Source organism: Camelus bactrianus, chromosome 9 (assembly GCF_048773025.1).
Source record: "Camelus bactrianus isolate YW-2024 breed Bactrian camel chromosome 9, ASM4877302v1, whole genome shotgun sequence".
Lineage (NCBI taxonomy): Eukaryota > Metazoa > Chordata > Mammalia > Artiodactyla > Camelidae > Camelus > Camelus bactrianus.
Genome location: NC_133547.1, coordinates 40,246,028 through 40,268,017, shown reverse-complemented (window position 1 = coordinate 40,268,017; position 21,990 = coordinate 40,246,028). Strand labels below are relative to the sequence as shown.

The following is a 21,990-nucleotide window of genomic DNA, read 5'->3' as shown; positions in this document are numbered from 1 at the left end:
ATCAAGGCTGTTTGTGGCCACCCTGTGTGTGCAGACATCTGTGCCCTTTCTCTGGGTGTGTGTCTAGGGGTTTATATCTGCAAAAATGTGCATGCATGCAATGAGGCTATTTCCCATCCAGCACGGGGCTGGGGAGATGTGCCTATGAATTAGTATTGTACGTGTGCACAGGTAGGGAGGAGAGTGAGGACATAGCCAAAGGTAGTGGGTTCTGGGTCCTTGTTCACAACTGCCTACTGGATGAGTCGGCAAATAAGAAAGAGGACACTGCGAGGACAGGGAGAAGAGCTGGGAGGGTTTAACAGAAGGGCAACTACGGATGAAGGGGATGGGAGGAAAGAGAAGGTGGGCGGGGGTGAGTGGAAAGAGATATAAAGACTAGAGAGAGAAAGAGCTGAAAGGAAGTACCCAGATGTCCGCACAATGCAGCCAAATCCGCCCCAAACGTGGTTAGAGAGAACCAGAGAGAATGGGCAGAGAAAAGGTACAGGAAGAAAAGCAGAAAGGACGGGAGAGGAGAGAGGTGACCCAAGAGGGGAAGAGTGGGCGAGGCAATTGGTGGGCGCATCATCTGCTCCAGGGAGCCTGGGACCTGGGCAGCTTCCTTGCCTCAGCCGTCTCCACGAACAACAGCTGGCTCAGCAGCAGGACCTGTACACAGCGCAGGCTGCCCTCCGGCCACTGCCCTGCCACAGGCTGCAGCCACCCAGACCCGGCTCAGAGCCCAAAGAGAGTGATCCAGGCTGGGGCCGAGATGGGGAGCAAGCTTGCCACCTTGGAGAGTTCACACGGAAAAGGGAGTCTCTGTCCTCAGACATAACGTGAGTTGGCACTGACGTAAGTGTGCAGCACCCTTGCAAAGCCCAGCCACCACCCAACACACAAATGTGTACACATCCATCTCCATGTCCCTCCAGGTGTCCTTTGAGCACCCCTGTCCTAACTGCCTGAGGCATCACTTGAACATAGCTAAGTTGGTCCAGGCCACCTCTTCCTGCTGCCCTAGCAGTCCCTGGGCTTGGCTCTGCAAAGCCTTCCCTTTCTGTCCTTGCATTTACCATGTAGGATCTTCTGGCTGGGCTGCCTGGGCTGGGCTGTGTCAGCTGGGCTCCAGCAGCCTGAACCCCAAAAAGCCAGGTCTGGACCCAGATACTGCATGTGGCACAGAGCCTATAAGCTCTGTATTTCTGCAAACCTGGCTCTGCCACTATGGACCCAAACCTATGGGTGTGAGGAGTTGGGAGGATGTCTGTGTGTGTGTGGGTGTGCACCGTGGGCACGTCATGTGACTCTGGGCGTCAAGAGGCACTCAGCCAGATCAGAAGCTGGGTGTGCTGAGTCACGTGACAGCTCTCCAGCTGTGACATGTGGACCCCTAGGTGTCAGGAAAAGCCCCTCAGATTTCCTTCAGCTGCCCCTCTTTCCCATCCTTCACTGGCGTCTGGGCCTTTGTGAGATCCTCTCCCTCTGAATGTGGGCAGGATCTGACTTGATTCTAACTGTAACATCAGGCATCTAGAGTCTCTGAGCCCCTGGAACACTATAAGGGCCCTCCTTCTCCAACATCTGCAAGAACTTTCACTCTGACAGACCATTCCCTACCCCATCTTTCAGAGCTATGGGCAAAAACCATGCCTCAAGCTGCCAGCACAACCCCACATCTCAAGCCCAGACTGTGGCAGGACCTCTCCCAGCCCCTCCACTGTACCATGCAGCAAGGGACAGCAGGGGGCATGCTTCTCTCTAAACCACGTTCTCAGGGAGACAGGGCTCCTTGTCTACCAACCTAAGTCCCTAGCACAAAGCCTGGCACATAGTAGGACCATCATCAATCTGTATTCATTGAAGAATAAAGGACTTATGAAATAACACATGAACCAGGGTGCCGGGCCTGTTTCCATCAGAGACTGCTTCGCCAGAAGCCAGTGGACCGAGGGTGTTAGCCTACAGTGATACAGGAAGGAGTTAGGAGGAGCAGCCAGGTTTCACTGTGGATAAGAACACAAATTTGGAAACGTGGATGCAGTGGCTGTCCTGAGATGTCTCCTGCCTGAGCAAAGTAGTTACCTGTAGGGACATCTGTGTCCTTTCATGGTAGGAGAGAGGTGCTAAGTACAAGCTACATGCCCAAGGCTGCAGTTTAAAAAGAGCGCCTTCCCCATTCCTACCACCCCTCAGGGGTGACAGCAGAGGAGAGAACAGGCAGCCTTCAGCTGGTTTGCTGGCACAGATTTAAATTCACCTTGGAAATAAGGTGAAACTGGGTCAGGGGAGGATCTCTGCAGCAGGCAGCCCAGGAGCTAGAGCTCTTCAGACAGAATAGGATTCTAACCCATCGCTGGAGTATGAGGGATCGCTCTGTTCCCAGTCTCCCAATAGTCCCTGCTACATGTCAGTTCATCCATTAGGGGACAAAGCCTGTCACCCCACGGTAAGAAACACGGCATTGCGTAAAATATCCCTGGGAGAGGTAACAAATGGAAGCAAGTTCTTGCTCATTTCCAAGTGGTGGTGTGTCCTCTCCTGGGCTCAGCCTTTGTGGGAAGGGACGGGAGCAGGGGCCCCTTGGGAAGGATGGAGTCAGTAGTTCATGGCAGTCATGGGCACGGAAGGGCAGGACAACTCTCTTTCCTCCCATTTTGGGTTGGAGTCATCCTCCCCTGCAGCACTGTGGACAAGCAGTGGAGGTGGCTGCACCCAGCCAGCCCTGACTCTCCCACTAACTGGAGAGAAAACGAAGGCTTCCGCATCCCTCATGCCAGCTTCTCTAGACAAAAGGAATAAAACAGCCCACTTGTTTTTATCACTCACAGATTTCCCAGGAAATGGGCTATTAGTTCCCCTGGTGTAAAGATAATAGGCTCGCCCCCCTCCCCGCCCCCGTAAATGGCATTACCCCAGCACAGACACACTCGCAGAACCCTCAGGAGGTCTCTCCTGCAGAGGATGGAGGACTTGGGGGCAGGACCAGAGCCCAGACAGGAACCAGGGGGCAGGGGCTACCCTACCCCCAACCACAGCCACCCCGAGCTGTATGCTCAGTGCCCTGGGAGAGGCCTCGGAGGCCCCGATTTTCCTCTCCTCCTGGCTGGTGGGGCAAGGGATGTGGCATTGGTAAAGGAGATGGTCATTAGCTGGGACAGGAGACAATGGCTATTAAGCAGGTTCATGGAGGCAGACACACGGTTTCAAGGGTCTCTTCCTGCCATTGCCACTGACCCTACCCCAGAGCACATCACTCTCAATTGTACAGTTGCCACATCTGACCCTCATAAACACCAATGCAAGAGTGGGTGAGCAGATACTATTATAATGTGCCCCAATTAAAAGGATGTGGGGACCCACAGGCCAAGGAAAGGATGCTTCCCAGGGAACCAAGCCCTCTTCTTCCTTTCTAGACTGTGCCTTCATCCCCTTCTTTCTTTCTCCATCACCCAGGATAGATCGACTGCAGTAACAGAACTTCTGGGATTTTAGGAGACTGGGCTCTCGGGGCGCTCCTGGCCCCCCTCACACACGGGCAGTGGGGGCTCCTCAGCACCTTGGCAAGGGCCCCTCTCTCACACTGAGAACAGAGAAGAGGGCCTGTAGTCTGTGGGGACTGGCCCCTCCACTCTGAGCCCAGGACCCCGCGATGTGCAGCTGGCACCCGGGCATTTAGTCTCACAGACTGAAATCCGGTTTTATGTTGCTGCTTTACTTGTCCGACTTATGCCCTCTCTCTCCATCCAGGCTGCATGCTCTGTCAAGGTAAGGATCCCGGCTGGTACCATTTTTGCTCCCAGGGAGCCTGGGCAGTGCTGGGCAGGAAGTGGGGGCTCAGCGAGACCTGTTGGTTGATGGTACTTGGGGCAGGGGGTGGGCACATCTCTGTTCATGTTGGTCATGTGAGTGTGTGATGATGCAAACTGCCTTTTCTGCCTAAGCCTCAGCTTCCTGCTCTTCCCAGTCTGTGTGTGTCTCCCTGAGAGCTCCAGGCCTGGCACACAGTAGGTGTTCCCCTCAACTCCTACCTCTGCTGCCCCTGTCCCTTAAGCTGTGGAAGCATAGCAGGTAGACAGCAGAGACAGCCTCACCCAGAGGACAAGGGCCAGCTACCTGGCCTTCCTCTCCCCTTGGCTATCAGGGGTCTGGGGGTAGGCACCATGGGGTGGAAGAATTGAATTCACATCATCTGTTCCCCTGGAGAAAGAGGGTCTGTCTACAGCCATGGAGACTCCAAGCCAGGAGGTGTGCTGACAGCCTGGGCATGTGCAGGCAAAGCTGTGCAGCCCAGAAGGCAGCGCGCAGGCTTTGCTGCCCCTTTCAGGCTGCCCATGTAGTGATCAGAGCCCTTCTAGGGGATGGGGATGGAATCATTCTGTGTTTCAGAGGGGAAACCACAGGCCCAAGAGAGGACAGAGGGGTCCAAAGTCCCTCCAGCTGCTTTGAAATTTCAAAAAGGGGTGAAGATGCATCGACATCAGCAGAAACTAGTGCAGAGTCACCAGGGAACACTTAAGGATGAGGCCAGACAAATTTGAGTGTGCAAATGAGTAGGATGGCCGGTTTACTGATCAGCCTTCTCCTCCTCCTCCTCCTCCTCCTCCTCCTCCTCCTTCTCCTCCTCCTGTCTCGGGGGCTCCGAGGCCTCAGCCTCAGGCTCCCTCTCCCCAGTGGGCTCCGCTGGCAGCTCCCTGGTCAGGAGATGCTGCGCCAGCTGCTCCAGGGTCTCCAGGCTTGTCCTCTTCAGGCGCTCCTCGTGCTCCTGCCTCAGCAGTTGCAGCACTGCCTTGGCATCCTGGGGCCCAAAGTGTCTGGCGAGGACCTGGCCCAGATGTTGCCACAAGGGCTGGAACTGGTGGGCCTCCTCGGGTGCTGTCTTCTCCAGGGGCCGCATGATGACGTTGATGGAGGCATTGGGCCCGATGCAGTAGTCGGAGAGACGCTTGTCATCCGCCAGGAGCTGGCCGCGGAAGAGCAGGTGCTGCTGCTCCTCAGGCACCTGCAGCCGCTCCGACACCAGCTTCTTCAGCATGGCCACGCTCTCTTGCCCTGACACCTTCAGGCTGCATCTCCGCCCAAGGAGCAGCTTGACTGTGAGGAACATCAGGCCGAGAGCGGAATCAGGAGGGATCCATGCTCCGGCGGCTGCCCTCAGGGTTAAGGGCTCTGCAGGAGGAAGTGGCTTCTCCCTATCAATGGAGGGCGGTGGCCCAGGAGGCCAAGCGCTGGCCCAGGAGGGCAGCCATTGGCTAATGTGTGGTGATGTAACAATGCTGCCTGCCCCAGAGCAGAACTTCAGGGAACCTAGAGGGGCATTTTGAACACAGACCATCCTTCCTCTGTGAGAGGAGAAAGGAGGGATGAAGAGGAGAAAGGGAGGGCCAGGAAAGAAAACACAGGACTGGGAGAAAGGAGAGCAGGAGACGGAACAGGAGGGCCCAAAGGACAGGATGGCAGAAGGAAACATGTCCACGTTGTCTCATTCAGCAGTGCATACTGGGTGTCCTCTCTGCTAGGACCCAGCCTCAGGGAGAAATCGTGTCACAGTTGATACTTTAGATAGCTGATAGATACCCACATGGAGCTTCCGGTCTAGAGAGCCGGCTAACATTTATCTCTCGGCCATTTTCTCACGGACTTGTGCGCTGCCAGCCAATCAGCTGCGCCTTCCCCGCCTCCCTCCTCCTCTTCCCTCCTCAACCAAAGGAGCCTTATTATTCTTTCTTTCTTTTTTTAATATATATATTTTTCTTCTCTTTTATTTTTATTATTGGTTCTTTGAGGGGATGATAGAGGGAGGTAATTAGGTTTATTTATTTATTTACTAATGGAGGTAAGGGGGATTGAACCTAGGACTTCATGCATGCTAAACACTCACTCTACCACTGAGCTATACCCCGCCACCCCGCCCTTATTATTTCTGTTCTTCCTCAGAAATGGCTTCAAAATCCGCCCCTCCTCTGCATTTCCACTGATCCCCCACCCAGTTCAGGCACTCACCTTCCTCCAGCCTCCAGCCTGTGGCTCGGAACTCATAGCTCATCTCCTCCTCCCAGTCCTGCCCCCTTGGGGCCATTCATGCTGCAGCCAAAGGGGTCTTCCTAAACCAAAATGATGTCAAGTCACTCCTCTGAGTGACATCATCCAGTTTCATCCTTTTGCATTTGGAATCAAAACCAGCTCCTCAGCATGGCATCCAAGGGCATTACGACCTGGCCCTGCTTCCACCCAGCTTTCCCCACTTCACATCCTCCACTTCAGCCACACCTACCCGCCTTTTTCTTTACTTGCATGTTTCATTTGAACTCTTCGACTCATCCTTTAAAATGTAGAGTAAAAACCACCTCTTCTGGTGCAGCCACTATGGAAAACAGTCTGGAGGTTCCTTAAAAAACAAAATAGAGTTACCACATGATCCAGCAAATCACACTCCTGGGGATATATCCAGAGAAAACTCTTAACTCTAAAAGGTACATGCACCCCAATGTTCATAGCAGCACTATTTATAATAGGCAAGGCATGGGAGCAACCTAAATGTTCATCAACAGATGACTGGATAAAGAATATGGGGTGTGTACACCATAAAATATTACTCAGCCATAAAAAAAATGAACTAATGCCATTTGCAGCAATATGGATGGACCTAGAGATTATCATGTAAAATGAAGTAAGTCAGACAAAGACAAATATCACATGATATTATTTATATGTGGAATCTAAAAAAAATGATACAAATGAACTTACGAATAAGTTCAACTACAAAGAAGTAACAAATAAGAAATAGACTCACGGACACAGAAAACAAACTTATGGTTACCAACGAGGAAAGGGGGGGAGGGATAAATTAGGAGTTTGGCATGAATATATACGCACTACTATATATAAAATAGATAAACGACAAGGACCTACTGTATAACACAGGGAACTATATTCAATATCTTATAATAACCTATAATGGAAAAGAATCTAAAAAAGAATGGTTGGAAACCTCTCCCCTCCTCCATGAAGCCTTCCCTGCTTTCCCCAGTCCTGGGTAGAGGTAATCCCACCTCCTTCTGTGTAACCATTACTCCCCTTGATACCTGGGTTGAGGCACCTACCTGTGTCTGTTTCTCCCTCACTGACTCTCGGAGGCCGGGAATGGGTCTTATCTGTCTTTGTATCCCCCGCCTCCAGCACACAGAGCCTGGCACACAGAAGGCCTCGCAGGCATGTTTGCTGAATGAAGAAGATAAAATTTTGACATTCTGAGCCATGCAGGAGGAGGCAGGGTCATGTAAGGCAGGCTGGGGCAGGATATGAACCTGCTGGCAGCCTCTCCTTTGCCCCCACTTCTCCCCTAGAGGGATGACAATCCGAAATTACATAAAAAAAAATCAGAAAGTGATTCCAGTCTTTACCAATGGATCTTCTATAGTATCCTTTAAATAGCCAACTCCCTTGGTGCATCTGAAATAAGATAGAATTTGCAAAAGTTTATGTAGTGTTCGGGGAGGGGAGGGGCCGTGTACTTCGTGATGGCAGGGCGCACAGGGAGCTGAGCGTGTTGAGGGAGTGCAGGGTGGATGAGGTTTCTCAGGGACCATCTAGGAGTTCCCAGCGTCTGGTGGGGAGGACTATGTGGTGAGCAAACCATGGGATAGACAAGATTGGCGGGGGTGGAGAGGGGGCTACTGGGGCAATGCCCTGAGTAGAGCTAATCTAGGAAGGCTTCCTAGGGGCTGAAGTTTGAGTCATCTTCTGCAGGAGATGAAAGGAAGGTGAAATGGGGAGGGGAGTGGCCTGCAATCTCCCTCCCAGACTATGGGACATCTGAGGAAAGAGGCAGGGGCCAGAGTTCCATGCATGGAGGAAGAGAACCAGCCGCCTGCCTCCAGCGGACTCATCTGCCTGTGACAGTGGCAGCTACTGGGGAAGATGTATTGGGCCTGGGTTTCTAGAAGCACACGAGAGCCGCAGCTCAGGCTCCATCTCCCCAAGGCCAGTGGTCACTTGCAGGCAGGTGCCTCTGTGACAGGGACTTGGAGGGCCACAGCTGCTGGGTCACACTTTCCAAATCAGCTCCCTGGTCTAAAGAGTCCCAGTGTCCTAGTGGGCCAGGAGGACAGAAGCTTCGGAATTGGCAATGTCCCCGGAAGCTGAGAGATGGTCACCACTGACCCCTGCCTCTGTGTCTGGAACCCCCATTGCCCTCCCCAAGGGGGACAGTGGAGGCACCTTGCTGAGCCCTCAAATCATATTTGGAGCTTGGAAATTTCATAATTTTCCCCATGTAATTGCCTGTCTTCATTATGCAATTAGCATGAGAAAATGTAGTTGTGTAATCAGAGCATGCAATCAGACAACAACTGCCATAATTACGGGGGCAGATTAGCAGGAATGAGTGGGTTCTGTGACTGGAGGGAAAGGAACAAATGTGTACAGAGAGAACACTGGTCAGCGGTGAGTCCGAACCCCTCCTGCGAACAACCATAAATGCAATTGTGTCACTGGGAAACCAGCACAAAGCCTGCAGTAGGGAAGAGGGAGTCAGGGGAGGGTGCTTTGGGACAGATCTGTGAACACTTTTGTGTCCAGAGCCCTTGGCATTACTCCTGGACATTGGTACACTAAGGGCGTGAACTCTGTAGGATACAAGTCAAATGTCCAGCTGCCAGCCTGGGGCTGCTCTGAGCAGCCTGCTCCTTGAGTCTCATTTGCTTCCCCTGTCAAATGCCTCCCCTCCCTGGCAGGGTGGCTATGAAGGCCACAAGAGGCAGGTCACGCCCCAGGACCTAGCACAGTGTTTGACCTATGAAGGCACAGTGTGTATTTTATATAAACTTGTAAACATGCGCTCTGTCAACCCCAAATGTCAAGGAATACCTCATCGCACTTAGATATGTGCCCAGGTGTGATTCCCCATGGGCTGGGGTGAGCTCTCCCGCTTGCATGGGTAGGCAGGCAAAGCAGCCCTCTGCAGACCTAGCAGGCCAAGGGGAGGAAGGGGCCGGGAGATGCTAGCTGATAGCTACAGATAGGGTGCTCTGGCTTTGACTAGTCTACAGCCACTGCCCTGGGGATGCACAAAAGGCTCATGAAAAAGGTCTGTTATGCTTCTGCCCACCTCACTCCTCAGGCAAGTTATCAAGTTATTATTGCACTTTAATAATGTCACACGGGCTTTCCAGGGGAGGGGGCGGGGGTGGAGGACTGGGAGATGCTGAGAAATGGGGATGGAGACAAAGTCAGGAGAAGAAAGGCAGATGGAGCCACAGAAAGAGTGGAGAGGGGAGGGGGATGGAGAACGAGGAACCTGAGCACAGGAGATGCTTAGAAAGGGGAGTTGTCCAGAGGGAGGAGAGGACGGGGGTTGGGGGGGGGCGGCAGAGACAGAAGGAAGACGGCACAAAAGGACACTTGTGCCAGGAAGGAAAGAGGGGGAGAAGAAGAAGCAGGAAGGAATTGTTACAGCAAAAAAAAAAGGACAATAAATACCTCTGCAAGCCCCCCTGCTGAGAACGGCATCCCTCTTCCCCTCTCCTTATAGTCTGGAAATGGTTCATGAGAAAACTTTGGCAGAGAAAGTGGAGTCCCGGCAGCTGTTCATCGACCAGGCACGGAGGGCCTCAAGTCGTGGTTCCTGCACCCCGGCCTCCACCCCCCAGTTCAGCACCTCCTGAGCATGCATGGCGGTGCTGCAAGGCCTGCAGGAGAGAGGCAAGTCCCCAGACACAGCCGGGCGGCCAGGGCTGCCCTCAGGTCCACATCGTGCTGCTTGAGAACCCACTCAGCCTGTGCCGCCCGAGACCCCACTCAGCCTGTGCCGCCCACCGCCTGTCACCAGGGACCCCCTGCCCCTTTGAAGGGGGTCCCTCAGAGCTGCTCTGTGCAGGCCCGGCGTACAGTAGGGGTTTGCCCCTCACCCACTGGCTGGCACTGGTTGTCTCAGCAGCTGCACTGAAGTGGGTCTTTGCTGCTCCGACACAGTTTAAGGGGCTAAGACTGAGGCAGATAGGCAGGCAGGGAAAGGGAGCTGGAGCGGGAGGGCAGAAGATGGCAGGGTCTCAGGAGCCCTGGGGAACCGGGCTGCAGTCCAGGCCCTGCCCTCTCTGACTGTGGGTTCCCCACTCTGGCTCCACGCCTCAGTTCTTGCACCCAGCAACCTAGGTCCTGCCCTGCACTGCTGTCCTGCAGCCCTGGAGAAGTCACACTGGCTGGGAGCCACTCAGAAGCCCAGCCCATAGCACAGTGCATGGGACTCAGACTCACATCTCCTGGAAAACCTTGTGGGGTGGCAGCCTGTGATGACCACTAGATGTCACTGGTGACCTCCCTGGCCGGCTCCAGCATCACCAACCAAGCAGGGCCTGGGCACACCAGACTGGGCCGGGATCCAGAGCCTTATTTGGAGATGAGTCCCCTCCTCTGGCAGACTGCCAGTCATCCACACTCTCTCCCACCCTCACAGGTCATGCTCTGAGGAGCCATGCTCTGGGCACAGACATCAGTGCTCACCCTGAGCTGGGTGCTGAGCTAGGTGCTGAGGCAGGGAGAGAGGATAGTAAGACACATCCCTTTGTGGGGAACACATACACATAAACCTGTCATGTTAGCACTGTGCATAAACTCGACCATGGCAGGGAGGGAACTTCCAACGTCAACAGGAAGTGGGGCCAGGTCAGAGAAACTTCATCAGGGAGGGGTCTTGCTGGGTCTGAAGTGCAAGAGCTTCCTCCAGGAAAAAGGCAAGAAGGGCATCCTGGTGGAGGGCCCAGCACGCACAAGTCCACGTGGAAGAGTGTGGGATGCAGTGTAGCTGGGCTGTGGAGAGGGCGGGGTGGGCAGGAGGTGGGAGATGGGGCAGGATAACCAGTCAGGGGCCAGTCACCTTCACACATGCATTCTTCACTGCGGCCAAAACCTCTCTGACTTATGCACATCACATCCTAAATCCCTGCAGCGCACACAGGGCTCTCTTACACACATGCACACACACGCACTCTCTCCTTGCCAACCTAAGCTGGCATCAGCAAAGGGGCTTGCTTTCTCGCACCATCTTTGCACTCCATCAGGGCTGCAGGAACGCCCACCCAGTGCTGCTGCCAAGAGGTCTTCCCTAGTGGGTCCTGGTGGAGATGCTGCCCGTGGTGTGGCTGGTGGCCCATCATCTCAGTTGGGGGCGTTTCAACCATGATCCACACAGGGCATCCTCTCAGCCCATCTGCATCCAGGCCGTGTGATTTCAGATGATAAAAAATAGTCTACTTCAGATTGTAGTCATGATATTGGACATCCACTTAGAAGTACTAAATATGCCCTGAACTTTGGAGTAGTGGTATTATAAACTCTCAAAGACAGATTCCGAAAGATGACTCTTCAGAGCAGGGACCATCAGCACCGGGAGTGAAGGGAGGCTCAGCTGCTCAGAGCCAGGGCTGGTTATTCACGCTGCATCCACACCTGCGTTCCACAAACATTCCTCTCACACTAAGTATGTGCCAGACACTTGTGCCAGACTGTGGCAAGTAATCTCTGCTCTGCAAATTTACAGAGAGCAAGAGGTAGGGCTCAGGCTGGACTCAGACTTGGCAGGGGCAGGAGGTGGACCAGAGGGGTAGGTAAAAGTGGGGGAAGGAGTTTTCTTCTATCCTAAAAAAATGGACAGGCATGAGGCTCTGGGAAGAAAGCTCAGGCAGACAGCTCGTGGATGTCCACCAGGGCAGCACAGAGGGGTGAACTGCTGCCTGACATGCCAGGCTGGGTGGACCGTCATGGGGCAGATTCTGCTTCCATTAGGACTGATGCTCTGAACGGTATCATGAGTCCTCCAGTTCCTGAGGACTATTTCTCCCTTACTTTCCTTATAATGTGCTTCCTAAAAAAAATAATAATAGAAATTAAGATTTTTTTTAAATCTATAGTCTTATCTAGGCAGCAACAATAAGAAAAAAATGTATTCACATCTAAGCCAGATTAAGTGGAGAAGCAAAGGGGTTCCTGGGTCAAGCAAAACGGCGGCAGCTGCAGAGACCCAGCTGAGGGCCAGGGGCACCCTGGAGGACCTAGCGTTGGTGGGTGTGCTACTCCTCGGGAATGGCTTTGATGAATTTTCCCCTCCGTCCATGTCTGACTGTTCCTTTGAAGATCTGTGTTATCAGTCGGAGTGGCAGGAATCCTGCACCATGCAGCAAAGATCAAACATGATGCATTAAAAGCAAGGAAAGAGGAGGTGCCCTCAGAGCCCTGCACTGAGCACCTCCTGCTCTTGCTGGTCTTGCGAGTCCACTGCTGGGTCTGGATGGAGAAGTCTGTGGCCACGCTAACGATGCTGCCACACTGATTCTGCAGGACCAAAGGGGCCCCTGTCATTCCTGGAGAGGTGCCAAGGCTGGTCCTCCAACAGGGCAGCTTGCGCCGCCATTTCAGCCTGGCTGTTGGCCTAAGGATGCTTAGGCCAGCCCTTGGATGAAATTCTTGCCCACTACCCCTATTCTCTGAGTTGAGATAAAGGCAGGCTCCTGCCAGGGAAGATGACATGTAATCAGCCACATGACCACTGCCTCAAAGATGCTCGGGCCAAATGGAGGTCCAGAGGGAAGAAATCTGGGAACAGACCAGGTGAGGCTGGCCTTGGGGGGACCCAGCTACCTGGAAGGCAGGCTTCTGCCGGGAGAAGAGGAACCTAATGACAGCTGACAAAACAGCTAGTGAACTTGGATTTGATTTGGGCTTGGAAAACTGTGAGGAAGTCCATCTGGCAGGTGGGGTATGGGGCTGGGCAGGTTGCTGGTTGTTGTAATGGTTACCTTCCTGCTCTTCCAGCTGGCAGCACTAACCACACGTAGCCAGTCATTAGAAAAGGCTGGAGCCAAAAGCAAGAGGGAAAAATTCTAATCTAACCAACAGCTGGTTGGATGTTCCGGGAAGCAGCATGGGCTATATCAAACAACGGGAAAACTCAGGCCCAATCAGGGGCTGCCTCAGCCTCCCTAGTATATTACCAGAACTTCTTCAACTGAGTCAGTCCTGGTATTGAAACCCTAGTGACCAGCTGCTCAGCCAACAGCCTGAGATCCCAGCTGATGGCCCTCCTATGGTCACCAACATGAGCTCAAGAGCTTCTCAGTTGTAAGAATATCACACTGGACCTTTTGGACATTAAGCCCATTTCCTAACAAATGCTTCTGGGACTCCTAGACAAGTCAACCCATTCCTCTCACTCACAGGGATCTAATTAAGTGTCTGAGAATGGCAGGGTTCATGTTCAGGCAAGGAATATAGAGCAACAGGACCAGATCTGAGGGTGGCAGGGGTCCTTTGCCTTGGAGAGAACTAGAGAATGTCCAGGGAGCCATGAGCCAGCTGTCAGCTCCCCTCCCTTGGGCTCTCCAAAATAATGCCCCTATTGACATCCTTAACATACCTGTGTCTTCCCATCCATCTGCATCTCAGATTCAGAAACCACTGGTTTGAGGCTGTTTCTGGCGTCTGCAGTTGGTCTGGACACAAAGTGTTCAAAAGAGGCCTGGGAGGTGACAGGCAGGTGGCTGGGTGATGGGAGGGCCAGGCTGAATGGAGGCTGAGAGCTTGTCCCACAGCCCGAGCTCTGGGCACCAGCTTTCAGGCAGGAATGACAGCTGCCCATCAAATGCCAGTGTCTGTCGGGAGTGGTGTGTGTGCAGTGACAGCCCGGGGGCCAGGAAGCAAGGTGTGGGAGCCAGGGTGGGAAGAGGAATTCTCCAGCCTGCACAGTTGTAGAGAAATGGAAATGGGGCCCTGACTAAGTGCCAGGTATCTGGTCTTCAGTCCTGAGACCCCCTGGCCACTTGGCTGAGCAGAGGCAGAAGTGACCAGGCTAGGTTCTTTGCCAGACAGGAACCAATGGCCCAAGAATGGGGTCTGGTGGGAATCCTGTAGGTTGGCAGGTAGGCTTTTCTCCCCCAGATGCTTCAGGGGTGACAGAGAGGTCGGGGCAGGAATCTCCAGAGCTGTCCAAAACCACAGTGCACTGTCTCAAGCTTCCACTTACACACGACCCCTCCCCCCCACTTCCCTGCAAGGACATGGTTAAGGAGAAGGGTAAAAGGGAATCTGAGGGCAGAAGGATTTAGGATAACATTTAGGGAGAAATTTCTGATATGAACCTAGGATGCTACTTCTTGTAAACTTTTAGCAATAAACAGAACAGCCCTATTTAATTGAACCAGTTAGCCAGAAGCAGGGGGATGGGCAAGATGACCTTGACAATCAGATGACCTTGACAAGCCTTCCTGGTGAATTCAAGCAAGGGTTCCTGGTCAGAAGGACCCCTGCACTCAAGTCCACCAGGCCTCACACTAATGCAACAGGAAAAGGACAGCTGAGATGTAATCTCCATGTTCCACTCAACAGAAGAGGTGATGAGATGGTCCTGCTGTGGCTTAGGCTGGAGACCTTGGGTAGTAGAATCATAATTTCCCACAAGAAAAAAGGGGCTGACAGAGCAAGTCCTGCCACCCCATCAAGAAGCTGGGACCGGAGAGGTAACTGGCTACTCTCAGCCCTATTTTGGACGGGTTGCCACGCCCATGGACCCCTGGGAGAATGCCTTGCAGGAGAGGAGCTGGAGCCCAGCCCAAGGAAGTGAGGCAGGACAGCGGTGGGGAGCTGGGTGTGGGGAGTGGTCCCCAAGGCCCCAGCCAAGCTTCTGGGCCCCAGATGAAGAGTGAATCGCTGGTTCCCCCTGGAGGGGAATAGTCAGTCACCCTGTAAAAGTTTATTTTTATACATGTCTGATCTATTTCACATCCCCCAGATATTTTGACACATATACAGGAAATGTAACTCTCCCTCATATGGCAGTGTTTGGTTGGCCAGACCTGGGGAAACTCAATAGGGTCACAGAGGAGCAGAGGGGAGCTGCAGAGTCAGGGAAGAATGCCAGAGGCCTGAGGCCACAATGGACACCTGGGGCCAGCAGGCTGGGGACAGGGGTCATCATAAGGTCAATGTAGAAATCCCCCTGCCCAGGGCCCTACCCCTAGGAGGCTGAGTGTGCTCTGGTGGCTGCTCCCCAGGAGGGATGGACCAAGGATGAAGCAATCCAGGTAAAGCAGGGGTAGGGAGGGGTGCTGTTAGAAAGACAAAAACAAGTCAGGTCTGAGAGCCAAAGGCTGAGACACCTCAGACATCAACGGAGAAGCAGGCTTCTCTCCCTGCCTCAGTGTCCTGGCATGCTAGCACAGGGACAGCAGGAGACCTAAAGCTCCAATGGAACAAAGAGAGGGGAAAGAGCTCTGGGCTGGGCACTACCCACCTGACCTTCCCTGAGTCACTGAACCTCCGTGGGTCTCAATTTCCTCATACACACATTGGAGTTGATATTATCCACCTGGGAGGCCAGGGGGATTAAAGCAGAGAGCACATGTACTGTTTCTCAAAAGGGTCTGATAAAGGAGAAGAGCTTGGCAAATGCTAGTTCTCTCTCCTGAACTGTAAAATGGGGAGGATGCTGGTATCTCCCGAGCAGGGCGAGAGGAGGTCGAAATGGGACGATGTGAGTCACCCAGCATAATGGCTGGTTCCAGGGGTGATCCGAGACCTTGATTCTTTCCTTCAGAACACACTGGATCTTTAAACGATGCTGGCAGGCCCTGGGGCGGAGTTGGGGGTAAGGTGTGAGCACAGGATGCTGTGGAAGAACAGGGAGGGTTCTCCTGCCCCTCTGCACACAGGTCAGGGAGGGTCCTTCTTAGTTCTCCCAAAGACAAAAGTAAACTCACGCAGCTATCATTCCATGAGGGACAGGGGCCAGAATAGCACACTAACCTTGTGGGGCTTTTCCCTTTTTTATTTTTACGTTTTGAAGTTTAAATTCCTGAATAGTGCATTCCTACAGGATGCCCGGTGGAGACAGGTGATGGACAGGCACCCCTAACTCATGGAGCTGAGATGGGGGCCGAGGGCCTGTTCTCTCTCCTTGATCCCCTGGCGCTGGCATCGGGCACAAGGCATAGGCAAGACTGGCCACGGAACAGCCTCTCCAAATGAAGCCATTTGGACCATCCTACTCTTACGTGCTTGAAAACTACATGGGGAGCCTGGACTCTGCCTCTGTTTTCAGGGCCTCCTTTCCCCTGGCACTGGGCACTGCTGGCCCAGAATGTGTCCCTGCCTCAGTCACCACTGCCCCAGTGAGCTGGTTCAGGATCTCAAAGGACCGAGGAGGAGCCTCCCAGTCCCTGCTTCGTAAATGAAGAGTGATGGCCGAGAAGTCGCTAAGTCCTCCCCTTCCTCCCTTCTCCTCTGGGACCCCGAGGGCTGAAGCTCCAAAAAGCCCGGGGAGTGTCAGTAGGTGGAGGCTGCACTTGGCCTCACCTCACCCCATTCTCCCACCCACCTCCCTGTAAATCCTGGCGACACAACAGGAAGGCCCTTTAACTAGCACATAAAAGTGCTTTGGGCTTTCAAAGGCCGGCTCTGCATTTATGGGGAGCCCAAGACTTTTATGGGCCATTTCTAGTCCCCCTCCCCCTGACCTACTGATGCATGGTGGCTTCTAGCCACGGTGTGGGGAACTGTCACAGCCCAAGCCAAGTGGCCACGGGGCAGGGAGGGAGGATGAGAGAGAGCCCAGACCTGGCAGGCAGGGATGCTTCAGCAAGGACACACTGGCCACCCACTCACCCTCTATGGGTGCCCCAGGATGCCCCTCTGTCCTTCAAACAGGGCTCAAAATAAGGTCTCACAAAGTTGTTACTGATCAGTTGACTGATCTGCAGCCACTGACTGTGGGTCTGTCTTGGAAGGGGCCCAATAAACCCCTCTGAAGGGTAGGTAGGGCCTTGTCCTAGGAGGTATTCAGCCCATTCTGGAGCTGGCCAGGCAGGCGAGCTGTCCAGACTACCATTCAAACAATGGATTTTTAGCGTCTTCTGTAGCCCAAAAGACCGTGAAGCTGTAAACTTCTAAGGATTTGGGGAAAAGAATTATTAAGCATCTCTCCAACAGAGAGCTAGAAATTCATCAGGCCAGTAGCCTCACAGAAGAGCCCAGGAGACCTTCTCCCACCTGGGCCTCGTCGGTACAGAGACCTCTCTGGCTCTGCACGCGTGGGTGGTGGGATGGGGCCTCCCAGCCTGGGAGCTGACAGAGCCTGGTGGGGAGGACGAAGCAGCCAGGGTCTCCGCCTGCTCCCACCTTCTCCTGCCTGGAGACCTGAGCCAAGGAGAAAGCCCAGCCCTATGGGCTCCCAAGGCAGACCCTTCACTCCCAGGCCACTCCCCATCCTGCCCACTGCCCCTCCCTTCTTGACTCTCTTCTCTCTATCAAGCTCCTTCTCTGCTATTTTTTTGTTAATTTTTCCTCTCCGTCCTCATTCTCTCCTTTCACTATTCTTTAGTCTCATTCTTATTCTCATTCTCTGAACCATTCCACTGTTTTTATCTTTTCTTTCTCCTCTTTCCATTCTTTTTGCTTGCTCTAACCATCCTATTCCCTCCTCTCTTGGACAAGACTCTCCCTTCAAGGTCTCACTTAACAATGAGATCCCATCACTTTTAAGATTTAATAAACAGTGTTAGGCACTTTCGTGTTTATTATCACATTTAAACCTCACCATCATGCTCTGAGGTTCACTTTGTTCCCATTTTACAGGTGCAAAACTGAGGCTCAGAGAACAGGCATGATTTGCTGAGAACCACCCAGCCATTAGATGGTGGATCTATGATTACCTCTACCTGCCTTCAGTACTAACAATAATCAAGTCTTCCTACAGTAGCGGTAGACAGTATAGTGCCAGAATAGAACACAGTACATGGCAAATATAGATGGCGTATTTAATACAGTATACAGTGCAGGGCCAGATACTGTTATCAGTGTTTGGTTCTAAGTGCCCTTTTGAGGTCGATACTGCTATTACTACCCCCATTTTACACATAATGAATCTGAAAAGCAAAAAGATGAAATAACTGGCCTATGGTCACACAACTAGTCAGTGGCAGAGCAAGATTCAAACCCAGATACTTGGCCTCCAGACTGTATGCACCATCACTGGACCCGCCCTCCCCTCCATGTTCTACTGCAGGTGGTCCCCTCACCAGGAAATTCAGGGTGATGGAGGAATCACCTCTCACTCAGACAGTAACAGCGTTCTCAGAGGCCTGTGAGCCTAGCCTGCCAGGAGGAGGTGACCATAGTGTGTGTCTGTGTCTGTGTGTCCTGAGGAACTCCAAGTCCAAGCACTGGGGAGGGATGTCACAGGAAGGGGTCCGCAGAGACAAGAGGATCAGTCTTGTTTCCAGACTAGAGAGAATAAAGGCCTCTATTCGAAGACCCTGCCCCCAGCTGGCTGCTCCGTTCCCGGAAGGGGCTCTCGTCCCCCTTCTGGGAAGGCCTGGAGAACTTGCCCTTCCTCCTGACCTGCCCCAGGAGCAGCAGCTGAATCCTGCTCAGGGAGGGGTCTATCCACTATTGTCGGACAGCACCCCACTTGGACCCATGGCCACCCCAGCCACTGGGGACTTCCTGGCGGGTACCTGGTCTGGCTCCCCCCCTGGCATGGCGAGGAATGTGCTTCTGTCATCCTATCCTCCCTCCTCGACCCTAGCCCAGTGCAGAATTGGATTAAGAACAAAAATATGAGCTGTGTTTGTTTTAATCAGCTTCAAGACATGGGGGTTTTTAAAGGGAAGGAGAGCGGGCCGGAGCTGGCCCCAGGGCAGGCAGGCTGGGCGGTGATGCCATCCCAGGGTCAGGAGCATGCTGAGCAGGGAGTGCATGTGCAGGTCAGATCCTGGGGCAGATAAGAGCCGAGTGGGAGAGGACCTGGGGGGCCGGGGGAACTGGGGGGCTGAAGGAGGATGAAAAGGATGGGAAGGAGGGAGGGAAAGACACAGGTTTTCCCTGAGAGGGCAGAGGGCTGGCGGCCCGCAGTCCCCATGCTGGTGCTGGCGTGAGGCAGGAGAGGAGGGTGATGCCAGGCTCGGGGGGTGGACCCTGGAGCCTAGAAGAGCCAATGGGGAGTCATTTTTTTTCCAGGGAAGGGGCTTCCTCCTGGCCTTTGGGATGAGGGATGTTGGGAAGGAGGTGAGGGAGAGTCAACACCGGTCTCCACTGCCCAGCAACAGGAAGAGCCCTGCCAGGGGCTGCCATGGAGTCTGAGCAACAGCGTCTGGACTCAAGCTTCCAGATGTGCCAGCACCAGAGGGGACAGGTGTTGACGTTAAGTCAAAAACGCAGGACCTGGTGGAAGATGCGAGGTGTCAGGGTCAGGATGAGGGAATCAAGGCCTACAGGAGCCAGAGGCTGGGAAATTACAACATCCCTGGGCAGATCTCAGGTTTGGTGAAGACCTGCAGGCTGTGGGGCATGGAAGAAGGGTTCTGGAGTGGCAGGCAGGACTTGGGTGCTCTGGGGTCCTGGAACAACCGCCTTTTAAAAAGTCCCAGTGGCCATATGATTGTACACTTGCTGTATGAGTTGTGGTATGTGTATTAGCCCTGTGAGCCTAGGAAAGGGGCCCAGAGAGGTTCAGGGACTGGTCCAAGGTCACACAGCCAGTGAGAGAAGAAGCTGGTACAATCCCATAAGGCTTGGGATATCTGGCCTATGTTCTAACTAACTCCCACAGGTGGAACAGCCTCAGCTAGTTCTTAGGTCAAAGCATCCAGATGGAAACAAGGGTGTCAGACAGTTGAGGGCAGAGCTCTCAGAGGCCCTTCCCAGAACTGTCCTGCTCCCCGACAGCAGGGCACTAGGGAAGGGTGGACTAGCTCTGCCCATCATACTCCAACACTCCAACACTTTGGGCCACCTTCGCCTGGAGGGGACTGTGAAGTGAAAACTGGACATCTGGGCCAGTGCCCACTCCCCATTTGACCAGAGCATGGGCCCGTTGGGACAGACCTGGGTCTTCTCATTCAGGTCCAAGGGAGGGTTTTGGTCCATGATGATGCATTTACCGGCCAGAGGTGAAGAAGAAAAATCAATAATGAACTCCTCATATGGGAACATTTAGTCAGTTTTTCGATTTAAAATGGTATCATCCCTCTTCTGACTGCAAATGCCCTTTCTTTCTTGTTACAAAACATGATGAAAGTAAGACTTTAGAAAACTGATTCTTGGCAAAGTGAGAACTGTCAGACCTATGTCCATCCCCTTAATTTTTAACTGGTCCATAAAATCTACAAGTTTGGGAACAACTGTATTATTTTATTTGGAGACATTCTTACCTAGCCTGAGACAGAGTGCAGAGCTCTGCACACTACAAGTGCTCAGTATATGTGGCTCACGCGACCTCTTAGCGTTTGGGTCAGCAGGGACTTGATGGGGAGATCTGGGGCGTAGCACCTCAGATGGCTGGGCAGGCCTGAGCACATTACTCCATTTTCAGCCTCAGTTTCCTCTTCCGGAGGAAGAAACAGAGGAGGAGCGCCCGGAAAAGAGACCCGCCAGGCCTCCAGCACTGAGTCCATAGCTGTGGCCCAGGCAGAGGACTAAAGTGGATGGCGGGGGCGGGGGGTGGCTTGCTCAGCTGGCCCGTGCGAGAGAAGTTCTAGTAACAACAACGAATGGTCTGCTGGCCATAAGAAAAAGGCTTAACTGGACAGTAGGCAGGACTTAGATCCAAATCAAACTAATGCCCCACTGACTCACTGTCCCACGCCCCTGGATGGGCTCAGAGCCTCCGTTCCACGGTGAGTCCTGCCACCCCTCTGTAGGTCAAGTGCAACCAGTTTGATGCAGCAAAGCTTGACTTAGCCCCTGCTCTTGCCAAGGGTGGGGCAAACACACATTACCCAGGAAAACGGTGCATACAGTAGTGCCGCATCAGTTAAAATTAGAATATATGTATTCATAAGTATCCGAGTGTGTTAAGAAGCAATTAGACTAAATAAAATATGACCAGTCTCTGCCCTCAAGAACTAGTCCTTGGAAGACAGAGCCCCTGACCTGAGGCGGATACAGAGGAGAGAGGAGACCCATTCCTCCCCTAGCAGGCATTCTGGCTGACAGGAAAGGTGGGCGTCGTGCACAGAGCCAGCAACAAGGTAAAAGCAGAGGCAGAAGGTGCAAACTGCGGGCCCGTGATGGGCCTGGGATAAAGATATCTCTCTGAATGCTGGAGCGAGATTAGAAAGGGCTTGTGCCGGCCCAGAACAGGGCACTGTTTCCCAAGCACTGTCTCCAGGGTGTGGGTGAATTTTTAGCCTTTGTCCAGTTGTGAAGTAGGAATGAGGTGTCTTTGCCAGGGTCCTTGGGTTTGGGGGGCAGTGGGCACAACTGCCTCCACTGAGTGTGGAAGGGACGGGGAGCTGCGGGGGTGGGGTGGTGGCAGCCCTCCCACCCCCTAGGGCGGCTCAGCTCTGCACAGTCTCAGCCCTGCTCCCCAGACACCAAGGGACACCCGCTGCTGACACCATGGCATTGGGTTTCCCCTGGGCTGGCTCAGGCTACTGTCACCAGGCCTGCCAGGAAATTGCTGCTGACACTCGGGGAAGGGCCCCGGGAGCGGGGCGGCCAGGGATTGTGAAGTCGGTAAGTTCTGAGCAAGCACTAGACAGGGCTGGAGCAGGGGAGACAGCTGTAGGTTTGAGGGGGATTCTAGGTACGCAGGGCTGGGCCCTGAGTCTCCATCCCACTCCTGCCCTTCCTGGGCTTCCCCAGGAGGCCAGGGAACCTTGGAGCTTGTGGCCAGCCTGGCCACGTGGAGTGGGATGGAGGGGAAGGGGCAGCACTGTGCAAGGGTCACAGGACTCCCTCTGTATCCCCCACCTAAAGTTGTACAAACTTGCCCCTTAGCATCCCCCCAGGAGGGGTGCCACAGCCGCCCCATCCTTACCAGGCTGCCTGCCCAGTACACCGAGGGGACCCCCACATGCTTGAATCTGGAGAGGGATCACATCCCCCTCCTCCTGGGTTTTCCCCTGTCCCCCTGTCCCTTCAGGTCCTGGGCAGTTTACTGTGCAGCCTCCCCCTGTGTCTATACGCCACCCCTTTCTCTCTCGCTCCCCTGCTGCCTCTCTCCTCTCTGCTGCGTTTACT

General features: G+C 53.6%; 1 protein-coding gene across 1 annotated transcript in view; it reads right to left on the bottom strand.

The window, feature by feature from the left end:
• Positions 1-4,549: 4,549 nt before the first annotated feature.
• UBL4B (ubiquitin like 4B) overlaps positions 4,550-21,990 on the bottom strand; it is a 48,538-nt gene continuing 31,097 nt past the window's right edge. The window contains exons 3-5 of the mRNA XM_074370135.1: positions 7,086-7,203; positions 6,257-6,370; positions 4,550-6,086 (exon numbers count right to left, since the gene is read on the bottom strand). Coding sequence (XP_074226236.1) covers positions 4,550-5,452 — 903 coding nt within the window. The 5' untranslated portion in view covers positions 5,453-6,086; positions 6,257-6,370; positions 7,086-7,203. The remainder of the gene's footprint in view (positions 6,087-6,256; positions 6,371-7,085; positions 7,204-21,990) is intronic.